The 22,374-nt window shown below is 35.0% G+C and overlaps 1 protein-coding gene across 2 annotated transcripts in view; it reads right to left on the bottom strand.

Annotated features, from left to right (window-relative positions):
* Window positions 1–22,374, bottom strand: part of POF1B (premature ovarian failure, 1B) — a 71,523-nt gene that overhangs the window by 45,575 nt on the left and 3,574 nt on the right. For both annotated transcript variants that reach the window (XM_008576365.1, XM_008576363.1), the window contains exons 3-5: window positions 12,634–12,708; window positions 10,975–11,055; window positions 2,768–2,869 (exon numbers count right to left, since the gene is read on the bottom strand). In XM_008576365.1, coding sequence (XP_008574587.1) covers window positions 2,768–2,869; window positions 10,975–11,055; window positions 12,634–12,708 — 258 coding nt within the window. The remainder of the gene's footprint in view (window positions 1–2,767; window positions 2,870–10,974; window positions 11,056–12,633; window positions 12,709–22,374) is intronic.

Below are 22,374 nucleotides of genomic sequence, written 5' to 3'. Positions count from 1 at the left end.
GACTCTTTTCAAACACGACTCACTTAACAAGTATGCTAGCACTAAGATCTTTACAGATTAGGAAACTAACTCTATGCTATCAGCAAATTTGTACAAATTTGGGGGGTGAATGTATTATCTGTTATTTTATGTTATGAAATATTTTCATATACTGTATTAGGATAAAGTCACACTGACAGTCTTAGAAGACCACCATTCAGTGGGAAGCTTGTACACTATTGAAGTAGAATCTCTCCTGAAGGAAAAAAAAAAAGTTAAGAAAATACCTGGAAAGGACACAGCCACAGAAGGCAATAAAGAAAATAAAACCCATTTCTCGATCATCTTCCTTTGCTAATATATTAGTTGACTCTGGACTAGAACTCTGACATTTCCATCATCTGGGGTGCCTTGCAGTTTCCCTGACCCTATTTGGCTTCTGAACTATTCATTGGTAGCACAGAAGTCTTAGCAGGTTTTCAGTTTGCAGTTTTCGATTCTTACACCTGACTACAAAAAGTTCTAAAGCAAGATGTTCGTATATTAATCATACTTTTGGAGCATATCATAAACTGAATTTTCAAAGTACAAAAGATCAAACATTTCTGATTTATCATAGATTTTTTTCTCTTTGATAGAAAAAAAAGAATTATGCAGAATACAAATCATATGAATTCGGAATTATTTCGAAACTGGCACCATTTTACCACTCTTCCACTACAAAGACGTTTTTTTTCTTGGACTGGTCTCATCTCCTAAGAGCTAGTCCTATTTGATTTGGTCGCATGTGACAGTAAGCAGGTTCATTCAGACTCTGCTTTATACAGTTGTCCTAGCATATATCCATCACTGAGGAAACTCAGCTAGGGCAAAACAGTTTTAGTTTGTTCCATCTATGTGGTTTCTTTTATCTTGGGCAGCTTCCATGGCACTTCCAAACTCCCAAATTGTTTAAGTCATTAATAAGAAAAAGTGGGCATAAACAAGTAAACATTCAAGTTAACAGTAAGCAGCATCAGCGTTCTCTTAAAGGAGCTCTCTTCTTCCAGCTACATAGCAATAATAATGCACAGGATATTCAATCTTTTACTCTAGAGACCAAGAATTAGAAAAGCTGTTTATTTTCTTTGAAACAAGAAGCTGGAAGTAGCATGGAATGATGTGCCTCAAACATTCCTTACTATTTAAAATGTGTCAAACTTATTGTTTTAGCAGCTCAGTTGGATAAAGGACAGATGGTATAATTTGACAGCTTAAGGAAAATGTCCCTTGAAGAACAGAGAGTTGATTAAATGTTTCTACTTTGTATCATGTCCAGAAATATTATGCTGCTCCTCTGGAAAATATGCCTTCAATACAAACCATACCAAAACCTTCAGACTATATCTATCTTTCCAAGCAAACCAAAATCTTAAAGATTTGGATGTTTATGATTCTGTGAGTTTACTCCATTTCATTTTTACTTGGCTTCAAGTAAGCAATTTTATTTTTATGAGCACTTATAGGCAGTTGTTACCAGATTCAAGTGCTCATAAAAATAAAATGTGTTCTCATTCCAGGAAGTGTAAAAATAAATATCTAGTATATTTTAGTCAGTTTCATTTGTATCAGAGAAAAATTTGTTATCAAAATTTGATATTATTTAACTGCCTGTTATGGGTTGAATTGTAACACCCCCCACTGAAGATATGAAGTCATAATACCCAGTAACTCAGAATGTGACCTTATTTGAAAATAGGGTCTTTACAGAGGTAATCAAGTTAAAATGGAGTCATTAGGATAGGCTTTAATCTAATAACTGGTGTCCTTATGAAAATGGGAAATTTGAACACAGACATAGACATGTGCAGAGAGAAGACGATGTGAAGACATGCACGTGAAGACAGAGGATTGGAGAGATGCATCTATAAGCCAAGGAATGCCTGAGGCTACCAGAAGTTAGAAAACAGGCATGGGGGAACTCCTTCTCTAGCAGCTTCAGGGGGATCATGACCCTGACCACACAATGATTTCAGACTTCTGGCCACAGAACAGTGAGACAATACATTTCTGTCGTTTTAAATCACCCAGTTTGTGATACTTTGTACAGCAGCCCTAAGAAACTAACACACTCTCCTAGTTTAAGAACGTCCCAGAGACAAGTCCCAGGCTTTACCTGGGCTGGACATGCTTGTGCCTAGTGAGCAGAGCCATGTGAAACGTTTTTTGGTTACAGTAACAACTCTGCATGAAGGATTTGGATCTCTAGAGGCCATGGGATTACCACGGCCCTGTTGCAGTTTTGTATCTTGTACTTGGTCTCTCATTAAGCTTACTGGAATTTTTTAAATGGGGCTTGAAACTTTAGTTTTCTAGATCTTTTACAGTACATGGTATTTTACATATCTGTTTACATTAATTATTCATTTAAAATTCATTTATAGTAAATGAATTAGTAAAAATTATGTTTTAAATTATGACTTTTGTGAGATCAGTTTAAAAAGAAACATACAAGGCAGTCGGATATCTACATTAAGTTCAGATTCTACCATTAATTTTACATGTGAATTCACATATCTTGACTTCAGTTTCTCTTTCAGTAAAATGGAAACAATAATACTTCACATGAAAAAACAAATTTGAAAGTATTAAGAATGGCATGAAGGGCTGTGGACATAATAACATATTATTATAACTCATGGTGTCTTGCCTGGCACCTGACAATTGAATGTCATTTTATCTTTATTAAAATATTCATAATTCAAAATTATACACTTATAAAACAAGTTTTAAAACACATATTACTCACCTGATCCATATTTAGCTTCTCCACTTTTCTAATTGTTTTTTCATAAATGACATTGTTTCCTGGGATGAAATGGCTTCCTCTTAGGAATGGAGACAGTGGTTCCTATAGAGACAGTAAAGACTATGTTTTGCTTTGAAAAGTATCTTTTCAGAGAAACGTTAAGCAACTATCCAGTCTCTAATAGCCTCTGAGGTAGTGGCAGACTTTAGGAGGAGAGTGGAATGACATTCTAATAAGGTTTTAACAGATGTAAGGAAATAGTAATAAAGACAGTCCATTTTATCAAAGCAAACAATCCAGATTTCTCCTACAACATTTTACCAGGTCTAACAAAGTCTTTTGGGGAGAGTAGAAGAAGGAGGAAAGATTTTTTTTTTCTGTTCCTAAGGCAAGATATAATGAGTTCCATCAGAGGTAGACAAGCATGAGGTCAACCTCATTTAAACTGGGTTCACTGGCAGGTTTCTTTCTATGCAAAAGTGTTATCGGAGAAATGCGAAATAAACATAATTCAGCAATACAAAGATATAAAGTAAGCAGAGCTATACTAACTTATTTTTTCTGGAACTCAGTTTGGGTGCCCTTGAAGTGTACAATTGTTACTTGTGATTATAATCAAGGCTAAGACTGTCAGTACAACATATGTTTTGAATATTGAGAACAGAGTAGAGGCTTTAAGAGCCACTGTATCTCTGTATAATCAACTAAATTGCTGCAGGATTAGCCAAGTGCTTAGAAGATGTCAGTCAGCCAATGAAATAAAGGCTGGTGATGTGTCCAAGATCTGAAAGAAACCAGGGAAGGACTAATAAGAATCAGACCAAACGTCTAAAATAAACGTAATGTGCCCTATATCCTTTTCACCTCTTTTGGTTTGCATTTGAGTCTTTACTTGGGTAGGGAGAGCTGGGCTTGTTTGTTTGTTGTTTTGTTATAAAAAAAAAAAATTGTGTTCATCAGTTTTGTAATATAAGGGAACAGTACAGAAGGAGGGATGGCTAATCCTGTTACCAGTTAATGTATTTAGGACCATTTCAAAATCAACAAAATGAACCAGCATTTTTATAGTCTGTTATTGTACATACTCTTAGAACAACTGGACTAAAACACTGGTTGTTGAGAAGTCAAGACATTCTTGAACCAAAAACTAAATACCTCATATTCAAATTTGAATAAAAGGTGTTTTAAGTAAATATTCCTTGGATACTTTGGCAAAACAGATGTGCAAGTGACTAAATTTGACTAGTTGATGAATTATTAAGTCTAAAGATGGATATATTTAGAAAGATTCCCCTAGAAGCTATTTTGTGCTTGTTTGTTTTTATAAAAGGGCGTCTTTGGTATTCATTTGCCATTATGTAGCACATGTTTGAGTACTTGCTATACACAATGTACTTTGCTCAGTGCTATGAAGCATGCAAACATGAATCAGACTTATTACCAGGAGCATTTAATATTGAACAGGGTTCATCAAACTGTGGCAGACACCCTGTTATTGTACTGTCTTCAAGCTAATAATGGTATTTAGATTTTTAAAGCACTGTAAAAAAAAAAGAAAAGAAAAAGAAAGAAGAGGACTGATACCCTATATAGCCAGCAAATCCTAAAATATAAAATATTTACTCTCTGGCCCTTTACAGAAAAATTTTGCCAGTCCCTAGTCTAGGTAATATATGAACACAAACATCTGAAATACAAGGTTGCAAGTGACAAATGTCCATAGAAGTACAGAGAAAGAACATATAGGACAGAGTTCAGAAGAAGAAAAGTTGAATTTCATCTGACAGTGCTCAGGTAAGATACTTGGATCAGGTGGCATTTGAAAGAAGCTTAAGGTGGTCTCTGGATATGAGGAAATAGAAGAAAATTGTATTCCAAGTAATGGAAACAAAATAATTCAAGTCAACAGGTTTGGAAAAGTGTAAGTTGTGCATAGGGGACATACTTGGTAGATAGAGCTTGATTCCAAAGCAGTGAAAAGTCTTTAAGTGCTTTTAAACAGGGGTGTGAGATGAATGGAATTCTACTTCAGGAAGATTAATTAGAGAAGACAAAGAGTAAAGGTGAGGAGACCAGTTAGGACATAACCCTAATAATCAAGGACAGTACTTTTCAAAGATGACTCTGAGATTCTGAACTTGAGGAGTCTAGTACATGGCCAATGGTAACAAAAACAAAAACACTGAGATACATTGAGTTTTACATGCTCCTCATTAGAATCTAGGTCTGATTCATATTTTTATTCCTCATAATAAAACTTAGCAAAGTATATAGTGCACATTAATTCCTTTAACATATATTAGATGACTTCAAAGAACTACCAAAGATACCCTTTTACAAAAAAATGTACAGGTGGGCACTCAAGTATAGATGCCCAGCATGCAGTTGAAAACACAAGTCTGGAACTATGTGGGTGTGGGGGGGGGGTTCAAGACTGCATACATAGATTTCAGAACCACCTTCTTAGAAGTGCTAGTTAAGGGCCGGCCCGGTGGCGCACTGCTACAGTGCGCTGCTTGGGAGCGCGGTGGCGCTCCCGCCGAGGGTTCGGATCCCACATACAGACCGGTTCCCGCTCACTGGCTGAGCGAGGTGCGGGCGCAACACCGAGGGTTGCGATCCCGTTGCCGGTCCCGGTCCGGTACAGGCGCGACACTGAGGGTTGCGATCCGTTGCCGGACACGAAAAAAGACAAAAAGGAAAAAAAAAAAAAGAAGTGCTAGTTAAAATTATGCAACTGCTGAAAAGGCAAGTGAAGACCAATGACAGAACTAGACATGTCTTAAGAGGTCTGAGAATCAGAAGAGAAAAATATCATAGAAGTCAAGAGGAGGGAAATTTTCAGGGAGCAATAGGAGGTCGAAAGTATAAATGCTTCAGAGATGTCAGTAGGTGAGTATTACAAAGTGGATTGGATTTGGACTACTACAAATCTACTGGGTTTGGCTACTAAAATCAGTGGAAGTAGATATAATGGGGAAATATTTGTCGAGTCTAAAACCGTATTTTAGTTCTTCCTCCATCACTATGGAAACTTAGGAAGTCATAAACCTTCCCTGATGCTCAGTTTCTTTATTATAGGGATAGTAATGCAGGGTATTTTGTATCAAGTAAAATAATGTATTTTAAAGGAACCTTAATATGTAATTTTAAAGTACAAATTGCATTGGTTTTTAATAATAATAGTAATACAATATTTAAAATCCATACTGTATTTAAAATAATTTTTGAGAATCTCATTAGATCTTTTCTGGGATTTCAAGTTTAAGAATATATAGAAGTAGGCTTATTGAAAGCAGGGCCTTTATCCATCTTGAATACCCCATAGAGAATGAAAGAACAGATGATTTAGTGAGAAGGGGTGATATGGATGTTTATCTTAGGGATATAAGCACCTTCCCAGGGAGGGAAAACAAATTTAGCAAAAGCATGAAATTTTCTTCTCTGCGAACTAAAGTTCACTATAAATGCTGAACCATTATTTTTTTTAAAGATGAAATGTGGTTTAGGCACTAACAATATTGATTCTCTCGAGAATACATGTTGGTCTTATTATTTGAAATGACTTACTGAAAAAAAAACACCTCCAAATTTAGGGGACTATTATTTTCCCCAAATCTATAAGAAAGTAAAACCAAATATTAATATGAATAAATCACTGTGAGTGAAACAAGCCAGCAAAATAAATTTAATCAGAGTTTTTAGATTTCTCAACAAATGAACTGATAAGGCAGTTTAACTATTTTGGCAGGGTTTTTTGTTTTGTTTTTTTGTTTCAATCTGTATATTTGAATTGGTGCTGGATCCACCCTAAAAATTAACAGATGTTTTCAAAATGGCTGCCCTTATAATTTAATTGTTACTTTTAGAACCTCTGACAGTAGTTCTCACATCTAACAAAGTATGTAATCCCCAACATCTGCTGTACTGTTCCCGGACCACAAAGCCTTGCTGGAGAAAATTTTAAAAAAATAAAAATAAAAAACCTGATTTAGCTCATTACAAGTTCAAGTTATCCAACTTCAAGTAAGTACTCCAACCTTTGTGATCATACTTGCTTTCATCAAATTCTCTAGAACTATGGTTACAAATCTTTTCATTTTCCTCAACCCCCTGTGCTCATGCTCCCTCACTCTCCTTCGATTTATGGAGAAAACCAAGATAACCTAACCAATGGGATCTTTCCATTTTCCTCCACACCACAAAAATCTCTTCTCTCACAAAAAACGCCTTCCAGCTCATTAAGGAGAAAGATATACTCTTCTTTTTTCCTGAAGTCATTTCTGTATCTGTACCTGTAATCCTATCCCCTCTTTTCTTTTCCAGAGTCTTATCCCATGTGTCTCCTTTCTCTGTTGCATCTTTGGCTTTCCCTATTATTGGTTCTTTCCCTTTATCTGCAACTCTCCTAAGTCTCCAAGATTCTGTTTTCTCCTTTACTTACCATCCCATTTCTCCTTTCTTTAACCAATATCTTTTTCAAAAGAGTTATCCTCACTTATTTCCTCCACTTCCTTTTAATCTACTTACCCATTAACGTTTTGCACCTGAATTTTGCCTCCACAAGGATTCTGAAACTGCTCTCTCAAATATCACCTTCTTAACGGTCAAACCCTATGCTCAAACCTCATCCTCCAAGGCCTTTTGGTCATTTGAGATGGTTGACCTCTCCTTTCTCTATTTGCTTCAGTTACTCTGTGCCCAAATTCCTCTCTGACAACTTCTCTGCCTGTGAAAGTAACTCCTTTCTTCTGTTCCCTCACAGAAGGTATTTCTCAAGGTTCTGACCTCAACCCTTTCCATTACTCCTCAGTGATCTCACTTGTTTTCACAGCTTCAATGATAACTTTAAGGGGAGTAATTCCCGTGTCTCTATCTTAAGTGTGACCTTTCTCCAAGTCATTTCTAACTGCCTGTTGGGCATCTTCCTTCCATGTACCTCAAATGCTACTGGTTCTGACAGACCTCACAATCTTCCTCTTTTCCAAACCAGCTTATCCTCCCCCTCACTTCCTTTCTTTTTTTAAGACTAACCAGGAAGTGATTAGTGAGAAGGGGGAGAAAAGTAGAAGGAGTTCGATCCGTGACTGTCTGTGAACAATCAGTTGAGATAACTCACTACTTTTGGACCAGCCCCCTCACTTCTTAATCCTTTTAATTGTGCCACCACAATCCCAGTGTCTCAAGCTGGAAAGTTTAGGGACATATTTAACTTTTCTTCTTTTAAACTCCATATCAAATAATCTATCAAATCTTGTTAAAGATTACCCGCCCCCAGAAGAGCTGTCAGAAAAGACAGAGTGATGAATTTCAGTCAGAAGACCTGAGCAAGTCACACTTACTTAAACTAGTTTACTTATTAGTAAAAAGATGCTAATAACAATGTTAAAAATACCACAATAAATCCTTCCCTGATTCCCCCCAATGTGTTATGTCCAACCTCTGAACTCCAATAAGACTTTATCTGTATTTCTCTCAGGGCACCTATCACACATTCTACCATGTATTTTACATAGCTATTTGTTGACATGTCTTATTTCCTTTTCTGAAAGGAGCTATAAGCTCCTTTGGTTTGGGAAATATGTTTTATCTCCTTGTTTCTATTTGAAGGCTATACAGTGTCCTCCCAATAGCAGGAGCTCCACAACTGGAAAATTAATTAAACTGATTATTATCAATTGGATTCTATCCACTGATAGAACAAAAGTATTTCTTTTATTTCTGGATCAAGTTATAAAGCAGAATGCAGAATTCTTTGGACTAAAATGATGACAAATGGAGAATAAGAAAGATCAGGAACAACCAAAATTAAAAACGGCCAAACAGACAGAGAAGGAAATCATAATGACAGAAGTGGATTGAGATCAGTTTAATTACAGGGAGGAGAAATAAATATTAGACAAGCTGGGAGGTGAAAGAGGATAAAGTTGCCATTTAGGAGACTCAGATTATTATAAATATTGTAATTAAACTAGAATCTTTTCCTGGGGAGACTTAAAAGAGCAAACAAAAAAGGAATATACTTAGACAAATAAAATGGGGAATATATTAGACAGGATTTTCAAGCTGCTTTGCAAAACCACTCAGATTATTTTTGTTTACAAAGCATAGGGCCTGAAATTTGTTTTATTCCCCAGTAATGGAAAGAGTTAAAAGCTCTAAAATTACCATTTTTCTTTAACCCTCTGCTGGGTTTTCTTCCTGAGAAACTACTTGCTTGTCTGTAAGCTGAACACAGCCATAACAATGAGCTCTTAGAAGGCTAATATGTTACGTACTTCTAATTTTTCTGCCTTTGTAACTACATGATGGGTTAGGGAGTGCAGAGGTGAGTGTCTGGATCCTAATTCACTTTCCTATGACAATTGTCCTTAATTTGCAAATATTTCTCTTCCAGCTGTGCATTATTCAATTTCAGTTCCAAATCGGTCACTTTGTAACTGAATGGTTTTGTGCCAGTTATGAATTTAAGTTTCAAGAAAGTTTGGACCTTGTTTTTGTTCACTGCACTATCCCCAGCTCTTAGGGAAATTTCTGGAACATAATAGGCATTTGATAATTATTCATTTAGTAAATGATTGAATTGCTCTGTGCTTCTGATTTTGCACCTTTTTAAGATTAAATGGGATAAAATATGTAAATTTCCTAGCATGGAGTATATAACAAATAAATATTAATTGTTCCTTTCCCCCACTAACTAAAGAATAAGGATTCATCCAAGGCCACATGAGTATTGTTGAAAAAGTGGATTGGAATCCAAATGACTGCATACTTCAAATCTCTCTGGATATATCCTAAACAAGCACAGCAATTCTCACATTATGGGGAAAGAGTGTTATTTAGACCTAACTCTTTGAAAGCCAGAGATATCAAGTGTAAAATGCATCCAAGGATGCATATTTTCCAGTTTATGTGTGAGAGAAATAAAAAAAAAAGAGAGAGAGAGAGAGAGGCAGGAAGAAGGGGAAAGTGTAGAGTGGCCAAGTGAAAAAGAGAAAGAGATACACTCTCCTCTCCCAGGCCCTCCTCATCTTCCCCCCACCCCCTCCCACTTTTCAGATTTATTGTTTAAACATTCTATTCTGCAAAAGAAGGAGCAGGCAGCTCCTTTAGCTGTAATCATTCTCTTTCAATATTTACATGAATACATGAGAACTCAAGCAAATGTCCAAAGCAATCACTCCCTAACTCAGAACCTGTGTGCACATAGGTTCACACAGACACGCATGTACAACTAGTAGCCACCCTATGCTAAGGAGACATGAAAACATGATTTAGATACTAGTGAGAGACTAGTACATCCTTCCCACCCTAGAATAGTAGCAAGGGGTACCCTGATTTAAAACTTTGCTTTCCACAGCTGAAGCAAATAATTTATTTTATCTTGTATGTGAGTGGAAGATAGTTTCCCGTAATACTGCAGTAAAAAAATAAAGAGCAAAGCAAAGACTTGCTGTATTCCTGTCTGGATCACATTGTTTCCAGTTATGAAACTGATGACCTTATAACCTTATAAACCTCCTGTTGCAGCTAAGGAAGGTGTGTGTGTATGTATACATGTCTCAAGGAAGACTTATGATTACAGAAAAAAAAAACCAGTTTTCTTAACTTTCTCTTCAAAATGGAACAGAGAATATCCTAGTTTGTGAAACATAAGTTTATGTATCTTAGTAAGAAATATAATAATGTAATTTTCTAAACAGTTCATTGCTAGGCACAAAAGTCCACACACCATAGGCAACAAAGACATGGGAACACTTTTAAACTTTGGACTTTTAATTCTCTTCTTCCTACCCCATATCTCAATGGCAGATCTAAATAGACTGAAGACTCCAACCCCTGATGTAACAGTGGATAGAGTTTTTATGTGAAACCTGTGAAAGAACTTTGTCCCTCTTTTCTTTGGTTCAAAGTGCATAAAAATCCTTTGTAAAACAAAGGTGAGGCTATTTTAGTAGAAAGCGTTTACAACCCAAGAATTCCCAAGCTGCTTGGAAATGTTGCATCTCTGAGTCAGAATGTATGGGTGCATGGTTGTCTGGAATTAAAGATGGCATTTTTTTTTATACCAATGATTATACATTCACTTTATAACTGTGAGAAAGTCTAACAATCTGATTTTAAGGATCTGGTAACTAACTCACCCTTCTTGTTTAAGCTATCAAGTTCTAAGAGATTATATCTTGGGACAAGAGTTTGCATCTTACCTGTTCAGGGTTTTGTACTATATATCTCCTAATAGTGGTCTGTGGATATGTAGTGACTTTCACCGTTGGAGAATGGAGTTCCTGTGAAGAAAAGATAAAAGCTGCATATAATCATAGTTATTTAGTGACCTCGGAATCATCAATAATAATAGGGAACAATTTTCAGAGTGAAACTTTTAGAGTCATTTGCATGAAAGGTGACATATGATGTTATGATTTGATTTCAGTCTCAGAAACATATGAAAGCATGTGTTGTGTGCTTAACACTGTGCTAGGTACTTGTATTATACTCATTTCATAGCATTTCATCACATTTCCTAAACTGTATTTTATGAGAATTTCAAAATATTTGTTTCACTGTGAATGTCACCACATGATTAGAAGAAAATATAGCTTAATATTTATTAAATGTTTGGTTTAGAAAGGATGTCCTACATTTAAAAAAATGGAAGGAGACACAACAAGAAAAATGTGTGTGTGTGTGCTGAAACATTTAAATCTTCAGTGTGTTAGAAGGAGAGGGATATAAATAACATTAAAAGGAAGACAAAACACTAGAACCAACTCATTTGTAAACTTTTGATGGAAAAAGTGTCAATATCATTAATACATAAGAAAAAAGATCCTCACAGTAACAGAAAAATGACATGAACAATTTATAAAAGAAGAAAAGCAAATGGTTAATAAACTTAACAAAAAGTATTCAACCAAACTAGAAATCAAAAATGTTTGTTGAATAAATGCATGACTCTAATTGACCTGGCTCTAGTCTAAGCCAAATTGGGAAGTGGTAAGGAAAATTTTATCAATAATCTTCTTATTCGTTCTGCATAACATCACATTTTCCTTACTGAAAGTGTAGAGACCAGTTTTTGTCCATTTATCTCCTCACTGTCTGAGTTCACAGACTGACACCTCATCTGGGTGAAACTGTTTCCTTAAAATACCATCTCTCTCCCTCCTATCCTCTAAATCCCACACCGCCTACACTCCCCTGCCATGTAATCACAAACTTAGAGTATTTATGTTTTGTTTCCCTAGAATTTACTTTTTGATATATAGCAACTAGATAGTTAATTAAAATAGGTAATTAATATTTGTTAATATGGTATTTAATTACTATTACAGATGTCTTTCAAACATACAATTGCCTACATTCAAGAATGATCCTAAAAGTGGGTTTATAAGGCCATAAAGGCTAAGGAGATAGACCCTTGTGTGTCTTTCAAATCATACACCTATGAGAAGGGCTAGATCTGACCCTATATCAGAATGTAAACTTATAGTACTATCGCTCACAAAGTCATGTCCTCAATCAATCCAAGATCTAGGCACTTTATTTGGGCTGTAATCAAGGAGCCTTAAAATATCCATAATTCACTAGAATATCCTTGGCTAAAATTAAATTGCACTGAAACTAAAGCAATCAGATTGAGTAGGCAATGAAACTGAAAAATCTGATTCATAGTGTTTGTTTCACATCCTTTTAATGGGTTGAGCTGATTCCTATGTGTGAGAATCCCCTTTCTTGTTTTATGGTCCTGAAATTTTGTGAATGTGTAAAGTCTTACGAGGTCCTAAAGATTGCTTACACATATGAATAAAACTTAAATAAAAGGAAGAGAAATGGATCTAGTCTAATCTACAACTTCTTTTTACCTGTTCAGTATTCTGGGTTATATGTAGAGTGCTTGGGACACAAGTAGATATTTTCAGAGTTGGTGAATGGAGTTCCTATTAAGAGAAACAAAAGAAGGTGCAGAAATTGTGACTGAGCAGTGTCATTTGAAAGTCTTAAGTTCTTGAGGGATTATTTCCTTTATTTTTACAATAACCCAACTGGTCAGAAATAAGAGCATTACTTAGTGCTTTCTTAGATGTCCAGCTTTCCAAAGAGCTGAATTACTTTGTCAGCTTTGCAAGAAGCCTGATGATAAAATAGTTTCTAGAGTGTTTTCATAGCAATAAATTCTCATTGTACTGTTAGGTTGCATTTTTCCCCCTTCTTTGAGAACTCTGCCAATATACACCCCAATGTTATTATATGTCTGCAAGTAACAAGATGCAAAATTTCGTCAAACAAAAACATTAAACGTAAAAATTCTCAAACCTATATAAGAAACTACTTGTGAGAACTTGACTAAGATTATTGCCCTTAGATTACTTCAAGCTGACTCTTAATTATGTTTATCTGATCTGCTTCTTGTTTGATTTCAAAGAGTAGACTCTGCTGTTAAAAAAAAATCCATAAAAGTGAAAGAATGTGATTCTTAATAGCGATTACATAAAACAATCACTTTATCCATTATGCTGGCATTGTTTACATTTTTTCCCAAATCAGCACAACTCCAGAACTCATGCTTTTAATCACTATACTTTGCAACATCTATAGCTTGCCTCATTATGTTTTCTGTTTTTTTCAGGTTGTGGAACCTAATTATAAGGTTAGGTTCAACTAGTCCTTATAACAGGAGGCTAAATATTGGTCTTTTTTTTATTATTTACTGTCAAAACAGGTTTTGGATGCCTGAAAACGGAGAGACCTACCCAAAAATGACTGTGTGAGAGGGCAGCCCCGATTAAATAATTTAAGCTTCCATAAATTCAGTAGGAGTTGTTTATAGAATGCATGATATATGTACAGGGTGTAAAACTCAATAAAACATCGAATTTTTATTTAATTTGCATCATCTAAGCCCTTCAATTTTGCAGGGAGACTGTACCTTTTCTGATAAAATACTCAGCATATTACCTAGTCATTTATTCCTGTGGCTCAGAACTGCTAAATACATGAACATCACCTTGTTGGCAATTTTCTTTAGGTAAAGTTCTGGTGAAAAAGAATTTTGTTTACAATTATGTGAGCTCAGACTAGGCATAAAATCCAGGCCTGTTTTTCCTGTGCTGCTTCAAGTAATAATTTTCAACTTTGGGAAATTTGTAACAGGTCGCTTCCTCCTCCTCCTCCTTTACTTTTTATGAAGTACATATGGCATTACCAATTTAAGATCAGAGTAAATTAAAATCAGTCTGCTTTTTGGGATAATTTCACCACATCACTTGAGATAATTGTCTATATTTTAGAATACCCTAAATCAGAGCTGGGAAACTCTGGTTTCCCTAAGGAATTCACTGTTCATAAAAACGTATCTTATTTCCAACTGTTAAAATAGCTATGTTTTTCAGAGTTAAATCAAAAGAAGTGCAAATGGCCCAAATTTCTCAGTTATTTACCTTAAGGAGAGTGCTTTAGAGTAGCTCAGTGCAGTGGAGAAAGAATTGAATGCAGAAGCTGAAGAGGTGTTATTCTCCATTAGGTATTTAAAAACCCCATAAAAACTTAGGATATACTCTGAATTCCAGCATTATTTCAGGTCAAGACCTTGAAAATCAGAACAGAAACTACTTTGTCCTTTAATATATTTTTGATATGTTCCATTCTGATGATGGAACATTAGAACATTAGAATGAAACATTAAAATGGGAAACATGTAGTTATCATCAAGTGATATGCTGAAATCAAAAAATATAAACGTCTTTAAGCTTGAAAACATTTTAATATCTAACTGAGGGTAATTAAGGGAGACAGCTAGCTGGTGTAGTGGAAATATCAGGAGGTGATTTCTAAACTCAGGACATTCATTAACTAGCTGTGCTAACTTGGACAAGTTTATTTGAGCTATTAGAGCCTTGGTTTCTTTATTTGTATAACAGAGAAATAATATACAACGCATATTGTCTTTATTTGTACAATATGAAATTTGTACAGTGTAATGCTTTTTCTATTTACTTTTTGGAGTTCTAGTGAGTAAATAATTATATGAAAGAATTTTGAAAAATAAAAAACACCATCTATTAATGAGACATTATTTTTATTGTATTGGTTATATATGTGACAAGTACTAACTTGTACTTTTTCACTACTTATGTAATAGCATTGAGAGAGATGTAAAGGATGGATAAAATATAATCTTCACACTCATCAAGGTTATAATCAGGTAGAGGATAAAAACTGATTAGAAGTAAGAATTAAGTAGAGTACCATAAGAGTTATAAGGAGTTTATACTATGGGAGTTTTGAGGGCTGAGAGATAACTTCAACTTGGGATAATCAGAGATTGGATCACAAGGTTACACTTGAGGGAAGTTTTTAAAAATTGGTGTAATTTCAGCATGTTCAGATTGGTGAGGGTGGGAGATACGGACATTTCAGGTGTGAGAGCAACATGAGTGAAAGACATAGCTGTGGAAAATTAGGGGCTATATTTAGAGAACAATGGTTTACATTTGGGCTGAAAACATAGGACACTAGAAGGGGATTTCTGGGAAGTAAGGTCCGTAGGAGCCAGATTATGGAGGTCCTTGAAAGTCAGACTAAGAAATCGATAGACTCTGGGTGTCATTGAAGGTTTTTTGGGCAGAGGAGTGATATGAGGTGCTTGTAGGGAATTTAAGCAACTTTTCTAGAGAACATATTCTTAGGTATAATTAGATTTGTCAGCAATTTAAAATAATTCTATGCAGGAAGCTATGCATTCAAGCTGAGGTCTATGTTAGAAGAGAAATGGGTGAATACTATGCTTGAGATAAAAATCTTTCCTTGGACAGTTCTAAATGTGTTTTGGTGTGTGGATGAGTACTGAACAGTGTAGAAGTTGTTACAAAGGAATCTCTAGGCACATACGTGACATGCTAAACCACTTAAGAGTAACTGAGTAAGATTCAATAAACAAAAGCACTTCACCAAGACAGAATTTCAGCAGCATTGATGTTGGAGGGAGTATCTCTATAAGCACATGAATTAGCAGCTTCAAAATAATTTGGTTAAACGAAGTATCACAACAAGATTCCAAGGAAATGATGTAATGACAGATCAGAGTAGCAACCCCTCTAACAACATTTGCCTAATAAGTAATGATAAATAATAGTCCACAGGGAAAAAAAGTATAATCCAAATACTAACAAGTAAAATTCAGATGCTTAATGGGGTCCAAGAACTAGAAAAGAAAACTAATGCACTTATTAAATAGCTTCCTTATGTTTATGTGTTGTTCGCATTTTCAAAAAAGGCAATTTGTGTCTTACTTTCCATTTTCAGTTCAAAGAGAGGGCATAGAGTGAAACCCACAAACAATCTCAGTTAAGTTGTGTATTTTTATTAAAGCCACTGCTGGTAGCCATCATAAGGCATTTTTGGAAGCCATAATTGCAGAAAGAGAGGGGGGGGGGGGAACCCGGCATATAGTTTCCAGTTCCATTCTATTTTCCAAAACATTTATTTTGATTTGTCTTTGAATTTTGATTTAAAGAAAAAAATCTCAACCCTCAAGAAGTGTATAATTCATGGCAGTGAGAAAGAATGACCACAGAAGTATTACACTCAGTATTATATGTATCTGCGTCGTCTTATAGGGAATGGAATAAACAAAGGCAGGGGTGGGGAGGGAGGCAAAATGCTCAGTTTATTCAAGAAACAGAGAGCAGTACAGTATGTCTGGAACACAAGATGGGAGGAGGTGGGTAGTGGGAGACAGACTGTAAATTAGGATGGGTCCTAAAAGGGCCCTTCAGTATCATCAAAGTGAGGATTTTGAACCTAACTTTGGATTCTGATTATCAACATTTTTTAAAAGTTTCAATTACAAATCAAATGCCATTTTATTGTTGAGATCATAAATTTCATAATAAGGTACAAACAGATTTTATTTCTTCATAATATTTCCATCAAAGTCTCCCAATGCATTTCTGACACTAAACAGCTAAAAAGTAATCAACTCATTACCCAGTGCTGGAGCATTGTATATTTTGATATAAAACAATCAATAAAATTTATGAGAAAAATATAAAAAAAGAATTCTGAAGAACAAAAAATATATACCTCCTTGGTAAACAACATAATATTTTAAAAGCATTGAAATGTTTATTTACATTATCTATTTATGTCCCAGTTCACATCCAGAAAAATTTTATCTGGTTCATAATGGGAGCACATACAAGAAAATGGTCGTGAAATACAGTAATAAATCAGATATCAGAGACTGTAATGTAAATAAGAGTTAAATGTGTAGACCAGGAATATACACCAAAGCATAGTGATTACAAGCGTAGACCTGGAACTAGACTGCTCTATTTAAATCCCAGTTCTACAATATACTAGCTGAATGAACTTGGGTAAATCACCTAACATCTCTGTGCCTTGGTTACCTCATTTGTAAAAATGGGAATGATATTGAGCTTTTACTTACTATAAAGTTCAAAATTAATTCAGTAGGTTAAGTAAGAGGGGAGTAAGAGGCAGTCCCAGAGAGGCTATGAAACCCAGATCATGTGCCCAAAAGAAAGAAAGATGCATTTTTACTGGGGAGGGAGTGGTATTTTCATCTTTTTCCCCTTTTTAACCTTGCTCTTTCAAAAAGTGGACTTCTGGGAAAAAATTATATAGATAAAACAATAGACGTGTGCATACATACATAAATCCTTCATTCAGCTCTTCTCTTAAAGGTTTATGAATTCAATTCTCCTTCTACTGAAATAGTCACTCTAAACTTACACTTTGAGGGGCTGTGGCTTCATTTTTTGTTTCCTTCCTATGTGCCCATTACACATTGATCACACGTTTGTACCACTACAAATTTCATTTAATGTAATGATTTTAGGAGTATTACTATATCAAAATAATGAGCAGTTTGAATGTGTAGAGCTGCAGTGTCCAGTAGAACTCTCTGCAATAATGGAGGTGTTCTATATCTGTGCTGTCCAATACAGTAGCCACTAGCCACATGTGGCTGTTGAGCACTTAAAACAAGGCTAGTTTGGCTTAGGAACTGAATATTTAATTTTATTTGATTTTAATTAATTTAAACATAAATGTAAATAGCCACATGTGGCTAGTGACTGCCACATTGGAAGTGCATCTCTAGAGGAAACATCAGGTAAGAAGCAGACTGCAAGCAAGCTTTAATGCTTGATGTCACTTTACATTTAAAAAAGGAAAAAGAAAACCAACAACAAATTAAAAACTTCATCTCAAATATTGAGGCTCAAGTTCAAAGACTCTAAGAGCATGAGAACTTTCAAATTATTCTTTCTGAAGGATATTTATTCCAGTAAACATTATAAATACATTTGTGCAGTTCCAGTCTTTTGATCATATACCACATATTTTAGAAAATTACTTTAATGCTTTTCCTCATTAGTTTTTCTTAGCTAGTAGAGCCTTAATATGCCTTTCAAGCATATGTATTTACCCAATTTTTCCATTGTCAAAGGAACTCTTATTTTATAGTCTGTTCATTTAGTTTATTATCTTGTCTGTGCAGCAATGGGCTTTTGTTGGCTGTATTTTTAGAAATCAATAATACAAATAAAGGAAAGAAAATTATTGAGTGTTAACTCCATGTTAGACATTATGATGGATACCGTCACATAACATTTCATTTAATACTCACCACAATCCTGAAGGAAGGTATTATTATCCTTGCTTTACAAATGAGGAAGCTGAGGTCCTAAGAGGTCAACTGATTAATTCACAGTAATACAGTATTTAGCACTTACTATGTGCCAGATACCATGTTATATATTTTCCATCATGTATTATCATATTTGACTCTAACAACAATCCTATGAGTTAGGTGTTATTATTGTGCCATTTTACAGATAAGGCAACTAAGGCATATGGCTAGCAAGTCCCTTTACCAGAAATTAAACCCAAGAAGTTTAAAGCATGCAGAAAAATGAGACTAGACTCCCTATCTCTCACCATATACAAAAATCAATGCAAAATGGATTAAAGGCCTAAATGTAAAACCCAAAACTATGAAACTACTAGAAGAAAACATAGAGGAAATGCTTCATGATATTGAGCTGGGCAAGGATTTTTTAAATAAGACCTCAAAATTATAGTCAACAAAAGCAAAAATAGACAAATGGGATTACATCACACTAAAAAGCTTCTCCAGAACAAGGGAAACAATTAACAGAGTGAAGAGACAACCTACAGAATGGGAGAAAATATTTGCAAACTATGCACCTGACATGTGGTTAATATCCAGAATATATAAGGAACTAAAGCTACTCGATAGCAAACAACAAATCACCTGATTAAAAATGGGCAAAGGAGCTGAACAGGCATTTCTCAAAAGAAGACATACAAATAGCCAACAGGTATATGAAAAAATGCTCAATATCACTAATCATCAGGGAAATACAAATCAAAACCACATTGAGATACCACCTCACTCCAGTTAGAATGACTATTATGAAAAAGATTAAAAAAAGAAAAAAGTGTTGGCAAGGATGTGGAGAAGAGGGAACACACTTTTGGGGGTTGTAAACTAGTACAGCTATTATGGAAAATAGTACAGAAGTTCCTCAAAAGATTAAAAATAAAACTACCATATGATCCAGCAATCCCATTACTGGGTATATATCCAAAGGAAATGAAATCAGTATGTTGAAGAGATAGCTCCACTCCCACATTTATCACAGCACTATTCACAATAGCCAAGATATGGAAACAACCTACGTGTCCAACAATGGATAAGTGGATAAAGAAAATGTGGTATATATACACAATGGAATACTAGTCAGCCATAAAAAAAGAACAAAGTCCTGTCAATTGCAACAGCGTGAATGAACCTGGAGAACATCATGTTAAGTCAAACACAGAAAAATAAATACCACATGATCTCACTCATATATAGAATCTTATACACACACACACACATATATATATACACACACACATACATACACACACACACACACACACACACATATATATATATATATACACACACATATATACATATAATAGAAGCAGAGATTACCAGATACTGGGGAGAGGGTAGGGGGAAGGATAGGGTGAGGACAGGTTTGTCAACAGGCACAAAATTACAATTTTGTGACTATGGTTAACAGCAAAGTTTTGTATATTACAGAATAGCTGGAAGAGAGGCTTTTGAATATTCTCACCATAAAGAAATGATAAATACATAAGGTCATGAATATACTAACTACCCTGATTTGATCATTGTACAACATATATATATTATATATATACATATACACACACATATACTGAAACATCAAATTGTACTCCATATATATGTATAATTACAATGTGTCCATTTTTTAAAAACTAAATTTTTAAAAATTTAAAACTTAAAAAATTAAAAAGAAAAAATTGAAGCTTATATTCTTAGTTAGGCACTACAACTAGACTGCTTCATAGTCCTGTTGTGCCAAATTCCACCTCATCATTGCACGTCTATTATTTGCAGCTTTCCCTGAGACATTCCACATAGACCTGGACATTTTCTCCATACAATGTTCTCTGTGACTGCTCTTTAGACTCTGCAAAATCTGAAACTCTTCCGTCAGTACTTATTGGCTTTCGTTTTCCTGTTTATAGCTGTAGTCAAAGAGCTCAAGACCTTAGTGTATAAATAAAGGAGAGACTGATGGGAATGAGAACTAGGTAACAGAGAACATTACATACATGGTGCAGGACTTTGTTTTCTAAATATTTGTAAGCTTGTTGAAATGAACATGGAACTCTTTCACGTTGTCTAATTTGGATTTTAAAACTTTACTTACAGACTATATAATATGTTCCAGGAAGGTAAATCGTGAGAGCTTTGTGAATGCTCCATCAGTTCCAATGACTATAAGAATCACTGATAGTAGTAATAGCGAATTAGGAGCAGTATATGCTGAACAGTTTCCAAAGAGGCAATATCTTTAAAATCCACCTGACATTTACGCTGACAGAATTTGCAGAGGCAAACTGCCATAAATTCCCTGAATAGTATGAGAGATGCTTTTGTTATAATCTTACAAAGCCAGTAACATGGTTAAACACTTGCCTTAGGTTATTGTTAAGATGTTATTCTGAACTTTATATAAGAAACATGTTACGTGTAAATTATAATTATCTCTCTTTAGATTAAACAAATGCTTCCTTCATTTAGGATAAAATATGTGATTCCGTTTTCATGTATAGAAAGCAATAGAATGTACTAACAATAGAACTAACTACTTCCCCTCCTTCCTTCTCCCCAAGCCAGATCCCTCATTTAAGAGTCTCATTCCTGGGTTCTTTCTCTTCTTTTACTGAAGGAAACTAGGAGACTGAGAGAAAATATTTAGTCCCTTTGGAGTGCATGCTTTTTGTCTTTAAAAACTATAAGTATATATGAGTATGCTCCATTGGAAGTCAAAAAAGGACCTCTATTGGGATAGCTCCTGGTGTGAAGAAAAAGTTGGCTCAAATATATTTGTTTATAAAAGTTTTAACTTTTAAATAGGGTTTAAGAGCATGGCACATCTACCAGTTGTTACCATGAATTGTCAAGAAAAGAAATTTGAACCAAGATAATTGAAGGAAAAGTTCCCCTCCCTTTCCCTTGCTGCTCCCTCTCCCCCCCAACCTTGCCACACACACACACACACACACACACACACACACACACACACACAGTGACAGTTTGTGAGTGCCACTGACTGAAAACGGCAATTTATCAGACCTCCCTTAAACAAGAGACAATTGCCATGGGCACTTTCACCCACCAATTAGTTGCACCTGCAATCTCTTTGGCCTCATTTAACTGTAAGCACGAAAGGGATGACCAAAGCTGAAAACTCCTTCCCTTTATTTTATGACCTCATTCTTTTTTTAGGCAACCTACTTCCCTGAACAATCATTCACTTTAGTAGCCACGCCCTTGAACAACAATTTATCAAAGCAACACACCCCTCCCCACAGAACAGGAAAATTTTCTGATAGTGTATAGAAATCCTGGCACAGTAGGGGAGCCATCCACCATCTTTGCAACTGAATAAAAAAGAAAAAATATATATAAACAAAGGTAAACCCCAGCTGAATAATTATTGAGAACAGAGGCAATTAATTAATCTATATTTTCCCCTAGGCTGCTCTCTAGAGTTAGATTTGGTTTCAAGTTTCAAATTCTAAAGAATACATACATTGATAATCTATACATTAAAAAATCCCTTCTTGCACCAAAACAAGTTTTATTCAGCTAAATATTGATGGCCACAACACAAAATAATCTTTTAAAAAGAAATATAGATAGACATATGGGACACCTACAGACTAATCCTTGTATGTCTGTCCTCAAAGTGGACTCTCCCTGTATAAGTGAATGGTATTTATCGAGAAAATCACAGTGCTTCCTACAAAACAGACACTTAATGAACATGTATTCAATTAATTACTGGCATTAAAAAATATTTTATTTTGATCCATTTCTCTGTCACACAACAGAGCTCCTCTGTACACATGGAAGATATCTTGAACTTCATGAAAATCTAAATTAGCGGAAAGGAAAAACATAAGTCCAATGAGTAATTCAAATCAACGCTGTTCATGAAAGGCTG

Source organism: Galeopterus variegatus, unplaced genomic scaffold, assembly GCF_000696425.1.
Source record: "Galeopterus variegatus unplaced genomic scaffold, G_variegatus-3.0.2 Scaffold1339, whole genome shotgun sequence".
Taxonomy (NCBI): domain Eukaryota; kingdom Metazoa; phylum Chordata; class Mammalia; order Dermoptera; family Cynocephalidae; genus Galeopterus; species Galeopterus variegatus.
This window is presented reverse-complemented; position numbering and strand designations above follow the sequence as displayed.